The 13,262-nt window shown below is 45.1% G+C and overlaps 1 protein-coding gene across 1 annotated transcript; it reads left to right on the forward strand.

Annotated features, from left to right (window-relative positions):
- Positions 1–11,975: 11,975 nt before the first annotated feature.
- On the forward strand, positions 11,976–12,929 carry LOC125553568. The gene is made up of 2 exons (XM_048717336.1): positions 11,976–12,054; positions 12,160–12,929. Exon 2 carries the CDS (start codon positions 12,298–12,300, stop codon positions 12,853–12,855), a length of 558 nt encoding a protein of 185 aa, XP_048573293.1. The 5' UTR covers positions 11,976–12,054; positions 12,160–12,297; the 3' UTR covers positions 12,856–12,929.
- Positions 12,930–13,262: the final 333 nt, after the last annotated feature.

A 13,262-nucleotide genomic window follows, 5' to 3' on the forward strand; every position in this document is an offset into this window, starting at 1 on the left:
ATTAGATGAGTACTTATTTTATGCTTGTTTGTTTGTCTGTGATAGAATACCCAGAGTGCGCCGCCTGTTACTTCGAATCGCTAGGTTTCCCGGATCATCAGGAAGGCAAGTAACACTTTGATCATACCTTTCCTACTACCCAGTTTTATAGCATTAGATCAATCCTCAAACATTGCATGATTAGGATCTAATTAAATTGTGGGATGGGAAGTAGTTGAGGTAGTACCTATTACCTGTTTACTTTCAAACCTTTGGGAGTTACTTCTACGTTTGCTTATTGTGCCATGCTATGCTAGTAGATGTGGATTGGGTGAGTGATATCCATGACAGATGTGAGTTTGTTAATTAATGGTTTATCTACGGTGGCAACTTAAACACACATCTGGGTGGATTGAGGCACCTGGGTATTCCAGGACTTGCCTGTTTTCTTTTGGACCGCCACCCAGGCTCAAATGGGTCATGAGACTATTCATACTAGAAACTTCCGTGTGCAGCCACAAGATATTATGGGCTCTAGCATAGTTGACTAAGTCGTGCGAACTCTTACAGTGGTAGACTAGCAGATGTAGGGGATGTAGGTGTTACGGTCTACCCGATCGTAAGGTGCTAGCACTTCTGAAAGACTATGTCTCGGTCATCCGTCTTCTCAAACACCATGTAGTGAGAGAAACCAAACGGAGGCGATTGAGTCTTGTGGGGAAAAGTGCGCAAACCTCTGCAGAGTGTAATAAACTAATCATGGTTAGCCGTGTCCCCGGTTATGGACAATCTTGAGTATCTAGTACTTGGATTATCATGTGAATCTCAACATGTTACTCTAAATTAATATTGTTGGGTTTTGTTTAATGATGATGCTTAATTGGGATTGAGAATGCTGTCAACCATTCTCAATGTTTAACAACTACCATGATAGTTAAATAAAATTTATTTCTTTGAAGTAGGGAAAAATTGGCTTTACGCAAAACTGTAACCATAGAGCTTTCCACCAGCCAGATATGCATATAGTATAGCTGTTTCATTGCATTACTCTTTATGTGTTACCTTGCCAGCATATTCCATGTGCTGACCCGTTTCGGGCTGCAACGTTAATGTTGCAGACTTTTCAGACGACGATTAAGGAGTTTTTAGGTCGTGGTTCTATACTCAGTGATGCCGTTGGAGTTGATGGACTCACTTATCTTCCAAGCCTTCCGCTGTTATCGTTATTAGATGGCCTTAAGCCATATTTATTGTAATAAGTTCTCTCTTGAGACACTCGATGTAATAAGTGTGTGATTGCTACTCTGTTATAAATTCTCCGAGTACTGTGTGGTGTCAGCATTACTGATCCAGGGATGACACCGGAGCACAGAGATCAGACTGTTTGAGGTCTGGTCGCTACAGAGATGGTATCAGAGCACACGCTGACTGTAGGACACGATCACTAAGCTAAAGTCCTAGATCACTATTCACTCTCTTCCTTTCTGACCTCTCAACTTTTCTACTCTTTTAGGATGGCGGATGCGAGTAACAAGTTCACACAACCGGATGAAGATACACCCTTTGGACGTCACTTGAAGGAAGTCACTAGATACCTGAACATAGGGGTACCCAGCTTCACAGGAACCTACAATGCCACTTTACCTAAAGAAGAGCACTGGATGATTCAAGTTAAAGTTCCAGGAAGGACGTTCATGCTAGTCACTGAGCCCATAGAGTTTTCTTTTGATGCACCAACTTGGAGTCTAGGAAAGAGTATGGCAGCTCACATCGCCATGGGACGCATTGGAGAAGTCTACCGCAATGATCTCAAGGATACTATCTACCAGATTTGTGGGTGCCGAGATGAGCACTGGGAGATGATCAGCACCAGGAAGGATAGATCAATTGCAGCTTTTATCCAGGAGTTAAACCAACACACTCGACGACAGGAGAACCAGATGTGCACCGACATGATAGATCTGAATAAGGCAAGGACAAGAATCAAGGAACTGAAGGAAGAACTCAAAGCTACACGTGAAGATTATGAAGAGGAAATTGAAGTATTGGTGGATAAGAATGCCGACCTAACTATGAAGCTAGCAGTATTTATGGGAGACCCTACACAAGTAGATGAAGACGAAGAACCCAAGGAGATTAGCCCGGAAGACTACATCATCATCGACGACACAGACTCGGACCTAGACGAAAGCGATGATGACTATGTTGATGAAGCTGGAGAAGATATCATGGAGTCTGCAACCGAAGAATATTTCTAGTAGACCACCTCATCAGTAGTAGTAGTCCACCATGTAAATATAGTAGTCTGAGCACTTTTGCGATAATTAGATCGATTGTATGCCCTTGTTTGATTGAATGAAGTGAATTGTTTGCTTTTGCCTCATGTGCATATGGGTAGTGTTTTCTCTTTAGACCCCTCTATTCTTACATCTCATATTTTCTAAACCCTCAGATGCCTCCGAGACGTGATCCTGGATTTACCTTTCCACCGGAGCTCACCCAGTTGATCCAGCAGCAGAACACATTGATGCAGTTGCTAGTCCAGAATCAGAACCAGGGGAACAACAACAACAACAACCCACCACCACCACCACCACCTGTTGATCACTTAGCCCGTTTTCTTAGGCTAAATCCGCTGGTGTTTTCTAGTAGCACCGAGCCGATAGTAGCAGATGATTGGCTCTGCAAGACAACTAGAGAGTTGACCACAGCAGGATGCACGGATGCGGAGAAGGTGAAGTTTGCCGCATGTCAGCTTGAAGGACCCGCAGCATCATGGTGGGAGAATTTCACAGCCACTTTCCCTGTCGACACTGTCACATGAGACCAGTTTCAGCAGGCCTTTCATACTGCCCATGTTTCAGCAGGAGCTATGGCCATGAAGAAGCATGAGTTTCGCAACTTGCGCCAAGGAGGACGGACAGTAGGCTAGTATGTGGAGGAATTTAGTAAGTTAGCACGTTATGCCCCAGATGACGTTGCTACGGATGCAGCTAAGCAGGAGAAGTTTCTAGAAGGATTGAATGATGAGTTGAGCATGCAGTTGATGGTAGCAACCTTCAACAACTACCAGGAGTTGGTAGACCGTGCTCTTATGATTGAAGGCAAGCAGCAGCAAATTGAGAATCGCAAGAGGAAGTATGGACAAGGAAAGTACAATTCAGGAGCTCAGCAGAAGCCACGTTTTACCCCTAGATCGGGAGGACATTTCAGCATACCCATGGAGGAGGTAGCTTGCACAATCACAATGGCACCAGGAATGGTAATGGGAATGGAGGAAGCAATGGCCAGAATCGCACCAACCCATCAACCCCAGCCAAGAAAGACCTGAGCCAAGTCACTTGCTTTAAGTGTTCAAAGACCGAACATTACGCCAATGAATGCCCTAAAATACAAAATGGAAATAGCAATGGAAGCTTTGGGAAGAAGCCGAACCCTTTCAACAGGGGACAGGTGAACCACGTTAGCGTGGAGGAGGTTGAAGCTCAGCCTGATGCAGTAATAGGTAAGTTTTTGGTTAAGTCATTTACTGCACTCGTTCTTTTTGATACTGGTGCATCGCATTCATACATCTCAAGGGGATTTGTGGATAAGTATAACCTGTCAACCCAAGCCCTTAGGTCACCCATGTTAGTAACCTCGCCTGGAGCAGAATATATGGCTAGTCTATGGTGTGATCGGTTACCATTAAGGATTGGTAACTATGTTTTTCCCTCAGACCTAATAGTATTGGAATCCCAAGGATTGGATGTGATATTAGGCATGGATTGGTTATCAAAGTATGAAGGGAATATTGAATGTGCTAGTAAGTCAATTTTGCTTACTATCCCAGAAGGGAGAAGGATCAAGTATGTATCCAACATGTGCCAAAGAGGACTCAAGTAAATTGCTTAACAGGAGTTGTGCAGGAGGAAGTACCAGTAGTGAAGGATTTCCCTGAAGTATTTCCAGAGGAGTTGCCAGGCATGCCACCGGATAGAGATATTGAGTTTTTGATCGAGCTATTACCAGGCACAGGGCCAATATCAAAGAGACCATACAGTATGCCTGCAAAAGATTTGGTGGAAATTAAGAAGCAGATTAAGGAGTTACTGGATAAGGGATATATTCGCCCAATTTCTTCGCCTTGGGGATCGCCGGTACTTCTAGTGGAGAAGAAGGATGGATCGTTAAGGATGGTTGTTGATTATCGAGGATTGAATGAAGTAATGATCAAGAACAAGTACCCACTACCAATGATCAATGATCTGTTTGATCGATTGCAAGGATCTAAGGTATTTTCCAAGATCGATCTGCGATCAGGATACCACCAGTTGAAGATTCGAGAACAGGATATTCCTAAGACAGCTTTTACCACCAGGTATGGGCTGTACGAGTATACCGTTATGTCATTTGGTTTGACTAACGCACCCACATATTTTATGAACATGATGAATAAAGTATTTATGGAGTTTTTAGATAAGTTCGTCGTAGTGTTCATTGATGATATCCTGGTCTATTCAAAGAATGAAGAGGAGCAGAAGGAGCATTTGCGTTTGGTACTTGAGAAGCTCAGAGAACATCAACTATATGCCAAGTTCAGCAAATGTGAGTTTTGGTTGAAGGAAGTAGGATTCCTCGGACACGTTATATCTGGAGAAGGTATAGTAGTAGATCCTACCAAAGTAGATACCGTGACCAAGTGGGAAGCACCAACCACCGTGGGAGAAATCCGGAGTTTTCTTGGACTCGCAGGATACTACCGGAGATTCATTAAGAATTTCTCCAAGATTGCGAAGCCTATGACGGAGTTATTAAAGAAAGATACCAAGTTCATATGGACGGAGGAATGTGAGGCTAGTTTCCAGGAGTTGAAGAAACATTTGGTTACCTCACCAGTGTTGATTTTGCCAGACCAGACCAAGGATTATGAGGTGTATTGCGACGCTTCACGTCGAGGACTTGGAGCAGTGCTTATTCAGGAAGGGAGAGTTGTTTCATATGCCTCAAGACAACTGAAGCCTCATGAATTGAATTATGCCACACAAGATTTGGAGTTAGCAGCCGTAGTGCATGCATTGAAAACATGGAGACATTTTCTGATTGGAAATCATTGTGAGGTGTACATGGATCATAAGAGTTTGAAATACATCTTCACACAGAAGGAGTTAAACCTTAGACAAAGGAGATGGTTGGAGCTCATCAAGGATTATGATATGAGATTGCATTACCATCTCGGAAAGGCTAATGTAGTAGCTGACGCATTAAGACATAAGAGCCACGTCAATACATTAATGACGGGAGAAACACCAAGGGAGTTAGCAGAAAATCTTCGTGAACTATGTTTGGAAATAGTTCCGAGAGGCTATGTAGCAGCATTGGAGATTCAGTCAACTTTGATGGATAGAATCAGAGAAGCTCAGAAGACTGACAAGGAGATTGCCTCTATTAAGGAGAAACTTAGCAAAGGAAAGGCTAAAGGATTTCGTGAGGATGAGCACGACACCCTATGGTTTGAAGACCGTGTTTATGTGCCCAATGACCCGGAGATTAGGAAGTTGATTCTGCAAGAGGCACAAGATTCACCATATTTGATTCATCCAGAAAATACCAAGATGTATTTGGATTTGAAAGATATTTTCTGGTGGACTGGAATGAAGAAGGATATTGCAGAGTACGTAGCAGTTTGTGATGTATGTCAGAGAGTAAAGGCAGAGCATCAGAAGCCAGCATGATTGTTACAACCATTGCCGGTACCCGAATGGAAGTGGGATAAGTTAGGCATGGATTTTATCACGGGATTACCCAGGACTCGTTCAGGCTATGACTCGATTTGGGTTGTAGTTGATCGATTGACGAAAGTAGCTCATTTCATCCCAGTAAAGACTACCTACACCAGTGCAAAGTTGGCAAAGATATACATGACCAGGATCGTATGTCTGCATGGAGTTCCGAGGAGTATCGTATCAGATAGAGGAACCCAGTTTACCTCAACGTTCTGGAAACAGTTGCATGAAACTTTGGGTACCAGGCTAGAATTCAGTACAGCTTTTCATCCACAGACAGATGGACAGACCGAGAGAGTTAATCAGATTTTGGAGGATATGCTGAGAGCTTGTGCGTTAGATTACGGATCTAGTTGGGACGACAATTTGCCATATGCAGAGTTCTCTTACAACAACAGTTATCAAACCAGTTTGAAGATGGCCCCTTTCGAAGCCTTGTACGGAAGGAGGTGCAGGACACCGTTGTCGTGGGACGAAGTTGGAGACCGCCAGTTGTTTGGACCTGACTTGATTAAAGAGTCTGAACAGAAGGTGAAGTTGATTCGCGATAGGCTCAAGGTAGCTCATTCCAGACAGAAGACTTATGCAGATTCTAAACGCAAGGAGACAGTTTACGAAGTTGGAGATAGATCCTATCTTCGAGTATCACCACTTCGGGGAACAAAGCGTTTTGGAGTTAAAGGAAAGTTAGCGCCACTATTTGTAGGACCATATCAAGTTTTGGAGCGTATGGGAGAAGTGGCGTACAAGTTGGAATTGCCCGAAGGATTGTCGGGAGTTCATGATGTGTTCCACGTTTTCCAGTTGAAGAAGTGTCACGCGGAGATGGCTGACATACCTTTGAGAGATACAGTGCCATTGAAAACTATTCAGTTGGATAACGATTTGACCTACGAGGAGAAACCAATTAAGATTCTCGAGTTTGCCAGCCGAGTCACTCGCAGCAAGGTTATCAAGTTTTGCAAAGTTCAGTGGAGCCACCACACGGAGGACGAAGCCACCTGGGAACGAGAGGAAGATTTGCTCAAGGACCACCCTCACCTATTTTCTAGCCAACCCGAATCTCGAGGGCGAGATTCATCTTAAGGGGGGTAGGTTTGTAACATCCCAAATTTTCAATTTGGAATGTTATACATTAGATCATCTATGCATATCATATTTTAATTTTGCATTTTGGTTTATCCTAGAAATTCTACGCAACTCAAGGACCCACGGAGAGAGTTGGGGATCTCGTTATTTTCATATTTGAGTTTTATTAAATTTTGAGAATAGGATCATTTGATTTTGTTATTTTATCGTCAATTATTTCTATTACAAAAATATGAGAGAGCGAATAAAATGAATTTCCCAAAATAAAGAAATATTGAGGATTTAATAATAAAATCAAATAAGATTTTATTTCGGAGTTTTTCTTTATTTTATTTGAATTTAGGAAAAATGTGCATTTTTCAAAATTGCATTTAGGCCCCAAATAAATGTTCACCTTGTGAGGCTTGATTTTTGAAGCCCGGGAAAATTTAATTCAGGATTTTTGGAGTCCGTTAATATTTCTTTTTATTTTTCTTCCGCGCGTAATTATTTATTAAAAAAACGAACCGACCTAACGGGCCGTGTCTGACCCGGACTCCGGCCCGACTAGGCTATATAAGCCGGGGGAGGAGGCCCAGCCGAAACCCTAAGCCGCCCCAGCCCCCAGCGCCGCCGCCGCCTCGCCACCGCACGCTGCCCGAGGTTCGCCGCGCCTCGGAATCCGCCCCGGTTTATTTATTTTTCGAAAAACCGTCTGGTTTTTCTGTCGGTTTTTTTTTTCAGTTTTTTTAAATAGATCGGTTTTTATTTATTTATTTAAATAGCGAGCGTTCGTCCGTTCGTTCGTTCTAATGAACGTTCGTCGTTTTTCTTTTTCTCGGATTTAATCCGCGATTTTTCTGATCGCGATTCCTGATCCGATTTTCTTTTTAGTATAACTTTTCGCTCGTTTATCGGAATCAGGCGATTCAAGCGCCTGGAGTTTCGTCTCGAAACCCTCTATCCATTTAACCAACTTAAACAAGTTTTTGCTACTGTAAAATTTGCCTTAGATCCAGATTAGTAAAACAAAGTTGTTTTCTTTCGCCGTTTGACTTTCGTTGCTTCGTTCGATTTGATTCTTTTTGCAAACCGGAGTTCTTAAGTTGAACCTTCTGGTTAGATCTCTTATTTGACTTTTACCTGTGCATTAGATGAGTACTTATTTTATGCTTGTTTGTTTGTCTGTGATAGAATACCCGGAGTGCGCCGCCTGTTACTTCGAATCGCTAGGTTTCCCGGATCATCAACAAGGCAAGTAACACTTTGATCATACCTTTCCTACTACCCAGTTTTATTGCATTAGATCAATCCTCAAACATTGCATGATTAGGATCTAATTAAATTGTGGGATGGGAAGTAGTTGAGGTAGTACCTATTACCTGTTTACTTTCAAACCTTTGGGAGTTACTTCTACGTTTGCTTATTGTGCCATGCTATGCTAGTAGACGTGGATTGGGTGAGTGATATCCATGACAGATGTGAGTTTGTTAATTAATGGTTTATTTAAGGTGGCAACTTAAACACACATCTGGGTGGATTGAGGCACCTGGGTATTCCAGTACTTGCCTGTTTTCTTTTGGACCGCCACCCAGGCTCAAAGGGATCATAAGACTATTCATACTAGAAACTTCCGTGTGCAACCACAAGCTATTATGGGCTCTAGCATAGTTGACTAAGTCGTGCGAACTCTTACAGTGGTAGACTAGCAGATGTAGGGGATGTAGGTCGTACGGTCTACCCGATCGTAAGGTGCTAGCGCTTCTGAAAGACTATGTCTTGGTCATCCGTCTTCTCAAACACCATATAGTGAGAGAAACCAAACGGAGGCGATCGAGTCTTGTGGGGAAAAGTGCGCAAACCTCTGCAGAGTGTAATAAACTAATTATGGTTAGCCGTGTCCCCGGTTATGGACAATCTTGAGTATCTAGTACTTGGATTATCATGTGAATCTCAACATGTTACTCTAAATTAATTTTGTTGGGTTTTGTTTAATGATGATGCTTAATTGGGATTGAGAATGCTGTCAACCATTCTCAATATTTAACAACTACCATGATAGTTAAATAAAATTTATTCCTTTGAAGTAGGGAAAAATTGGCTTTACGCAAAACTGTAACCATAGAGCTTTCCACCAGCCAGATATGCATATAGTATAGCTGTTTCATTGCATTACTCTTTATGTGTTACCTTGCCAGCATATTCCATGTGCTGACCCGTTTCGGGCTGCAACGTTAATGTTGCAGACTTTTCAGACGACGATTAAGGAGTTTTTAGGTCGTGGTTCTATACTCAGTGATGCCGTTGGAGTTGATGGACTCACTTATCTTCCAAGCCTTCCGCTGTTATCGTTATTAGATGGCCTTAAGCCATATTTATTGTAATAAGTTCTCTCTTGAGACACTCGATGTAATAAGTGTGTGATTGCTACTCTGTTATAAATCCTCCGAGTATTGTGTGGTGTCAGCATTACTGATCCAGGGATGACACCGGAGCACAAAGATCAGACTGTTTGAGGTCTGGTCGCTACACATCCTCGTCGGGCCGCGCTTCCTTGGGTCGCCGGTTCTGTACAGGAGGCGCTGCTGGTGGCGGTGATCTAATTCGGGCTAAATCCCTGGTTGGTCATGGCCAGCCGTGTCGAAGGCGACGCTTGAGGGCGTCGCTCCCCTCCTTGGAGGCGTCGGTATGGACTGATCCCCTCACTTTCCCTTCCCCTAGGTCTCCTGGGCAAAAGCCCTAACTTTGTTGGGCGGCGAGAACGATCACGGTGTCGTTCCCTTCTTGAAGATGCCGCTTTGGGAACCTTGGGGCTGGGTGGCGCTTGTGGATGGTGGGCGACGGCGGTGATGCGGCCCTATCCTAGCATGGATCTGCGTCCGTTGCTTGGAGATGGACTCGCGTAGGTGAAGGTCGTCGTTTGGCGCCATGGTGGCGTCAATGGCGGAGGTAAATGCCAATGTTGGCACCTCAATCTGCTCTGAAGATGGACCAGTGGAAGATTGCGGCGACGACACATGTGAGTGCGTCGGACCGGTTTGTGACCCGGACCCGATATGTGGCTCTATCCTATGGATTGAAGTAGTGGTATATGTTAGGTTTAGTTTGCACCCCTTCATCATGGCGGCTTTAGATGTTAGGTTTAGGTGAGAGGTCTGGATATTTGGCCCAGTTTGCACCCCTTCATCATATGAATTGAAGTAGTGGTAGATGTTGCCAAGATGACGGATTCAGGCATATTGTTGTATTATTTTATAAGATCATAAAAAATAATCAATAAAATGGCCACATACATCTTTCAGATGCAGAAATCGGGGGTCGCCCGGCTACTCCGTTAGACTTGTTCTAATATATCTCCTTTAGCCGTGGTTTCATTTCTGAAATGGAACTGAGGATCCTCTTAAGCAAAGCACACGCCGTCGTGCACTTGGATCAGAACGGAGGCACTAGTGAACACTCTCATCTGATTTGAGACTAGGCATCCGTCTGCAATTTTCATTTCCAAATTGAACGTTGCTCCCAGAGAACCCTAGACAAAACGACAGATGCACCCGACTTTCCACACACGGAAAAGAAGAAAGATCAGCCTACTCGGTCCACGGTAAAAAACCTTGATGCCCGGGTTAGTATGGAAACCTTGCATGCATCGTTATTATTTTCAACTCATTCTTGTGGAATGATGTGTACGTACCTCCTCCGGTTTTTTTTACTCTGTATATAAAAAATGTCTGAAGTTAAATTTTGTAAAATTTGACCATACTTATATGAAAAATATTTTTCTACATAGCTTATATGAAAAAATATTAACACATACAATGCTAAATTTGTACAATATTATGGAAACTAAAGTCATGTGCGTCTAATGTTATTGATTTCACATTCGAAATGTTGGTTTTCTATTCTATAAACTTGATCAAAATTTACTAGGTTTAACTTTAAACAAATCTTGTACGCGAACTAAAAAAGACCGAAGGAAGTATATAAAAGACATTCGGGGAATATAAAACATTGGGAGGTTAAAAGATCGGATGGGCGAGTGAGGAGGTGGAATCACGAGGATAAGAACGGGGGAAGGGGCCGAATCGGAGAGGAGGCGTGCAGCTCATCTGCTCGAGTGCTCATGTGAGGTGGCGGGAGACCGGTCTCCATCGCGTGCTTCGCTGTCGAGCTGGACGGGGCAAAGCCCGCCGGTGAATGGCACCGTTAATTATCCACCGCCATCCATCGGTTCGAACGCACAGGACACACTCCTTTGTCATGTGGGCCCAGGTTGGTGGGCGAAGTGGGGCCGGTCCAGCTCAAGTTGTACTAGTAGCAGTACTACTAGTCTAGGGATCTGAAAGGCGTGGTGCTGCTGCATGCTCACTTGACGCCTCGCCGCACCAAGGGCATGATCTGAGAGGCAGGCGCGCTTCTAGAAGCCCTATCCTCCAAGCGAGGTTGATAGCAGACTAGCAGTACGCTGCCGTTGAGGGCTGGACATTCCATGCTGTCGACTGAGTGATGTGCCAGAGCCAAAGATCCCAGAAGCACCAGCGCACTAGCGTTTTGCGCTGCATCGTTGGCCATGGACACTAATAATCGGAGAGAAAAAACGCGTAACAGTGGCGCTATCGGCTGCACCCACACGGCCACACGTGTGAGGCTGAGGCGCTCTCTCCGGCCACGTAGCGATCGATCGAGCCTGTGGACATCCATAGATCCGCGCGGTCACTGTAACTCGGTCCACGCTGGATAATTGCGCTCGCCTAACCGGATCACGAGAGGCTACTTGTCAATCAAATCGAAGACAATAGTAATCTCATTAGAATACGTGCTTGCGGATCTATCGTTAAGAGGGACGGTTAGCATATACACTTACGAAAGCCACCGGCCGGTTAATTAAACCATCACCGTCATTTTGTCCAGGTTCATGGATCTATGTCTATCGGTCAGTTCGTGATAAATTACCGTTGTGCCACTGGAAATGTTATCCACAAGCAAGCTCCTGCTTTGCGAGCTGCTGAGAGGGCAACGGCCTTCTAGAAGGAAGGTTAACGTCAGGAGTGTCGATAATACTAGGGCTTGCGAGCTGGAATAGAGTATCTTATCTGTGTTGGTGCCTCATCTCATTATATTAGCCGTGTTATTATCACTCCTAAATCTTATTGATTAGGGCATTTCCTTTGGCATATAAAAGAAAATAAGCGGTATGCCTCGTTGGTGGACGGAGAGACATCCAGCGGAGCAAACTTCGCCTAACGTACGGTGGGCGCGGTGCAGCGTTGGGCTGCAAACCGTCAAAGGATTCTTTCGCTTTATTATTGCTCTATGATCATCTCTTATTAAACCCTACCATACTGCACAGGGAAAGCATCTTACGATCTGATCTGAGGCCGGGTTGCATGATGCGCATGGCCGCGAAAGAGTGTGATTCGCTGGGCTGGTGATCAACCCGCGGCTCCCACAGAATTGGTTCGTCCGCACAGAACGGAAGCGACGTCGAATGAGTCGGTGGAACCAAAACGTTGGTTGCCGGAGAGGCACCGCTGCGTGCCTTGTCGACGCAGCACCAACATGCTTTGTGTGCATGCAGATGCACCAGCAGCGGCACATCACATGCGTGTGCCTCGTGCCTCTTGTTTCTTCTTGGTTGAGAAAAGGCAGTTGGATTCTCCTCCCACTCCCACGCTATACATACACGGATGCGCGGCCTCACGCCCACGCCGTCGCCGTTACCATCTCCATCGCCACCCCACCTCCTCGCATGACAGCGGAGGAGGAGGCCCGTCTCATGGCGCGTGTCATGGAGGACTCAATGCGCACGGACGACGAGCGCCAATGGGAGGGCCTCGAGGAGATGACTGCCCTCTCCGCGGCCGGCGACGTCGCCATTCTCGAGCTGGAGATGGTGCCGAAGGAGGAGGTGAGGGAGGAGCCGTCGGTGGCTGCCTTCCACCCGGGCCTGGTGGGCCAGGGGTGGAGCTGGTCATGCACGGCGGAGCAGATGGCGGCGGCCGCCGTGGGGGGCGTTAACTGGTGCCCCACGTCGCCGCAGTTGTAACACTCCGGATGTAACTTTCTCAATTTGTACTCCAACTCTTGCCATTTCCGGCGTTAAGTTATTTTATTTTCCCAGGTTCGGGTCTTTGTCTCTGTGTGTTGTTGTCGTTGTCATGCATCTCATATCATGTCATCATGTGCATTGCATTTGCATACGTGTTCGTCTCATGCATTCGAGCATTTTTCCCGTTATCCGTTTTGCATTCCGGCGCTTCGTTCTCCTTCGGTGGTCTTTTCTACCTTTCTTTCATGTGTGGGGATTAAACATTTCCGGATTGGGCCGAGACTTGCCAAGCGGCCTTGTTTACCGGTAGACCGCCTGTCAAGTTTCGTACCATTTGGACTTCGTTTAGTACTCCAACGGTTAACCGAGGGACCGAAAAGGCCTCGTGTGTGTTGTAGCCCAAC

The sequence above is a fragment of the Triticum urartu genome, chromosome 4 (genome assembly GCF_003073215.2).
Source record: "Triticum urartu cultivar G1812 chromosome 4, Tu2.1, whole genome shotgun sequence".
NCBI classification, from domain to species: Eukaryota; Viridiplantae; Streptophyta; class Magnoliopsida; order Poales; family Poaceae; genus Triticum; species Triticum urartu.

What these genes read in the sequence shown, in the direction of transcription:
- LOC125553568 (XM_048717336.1), top strand. Translation starts at nt 12,298, where the DNA reads ATGAGTCGGTGGAACCAAAACGTTGGTTGCCGGAGAGGCACCGCTGCG.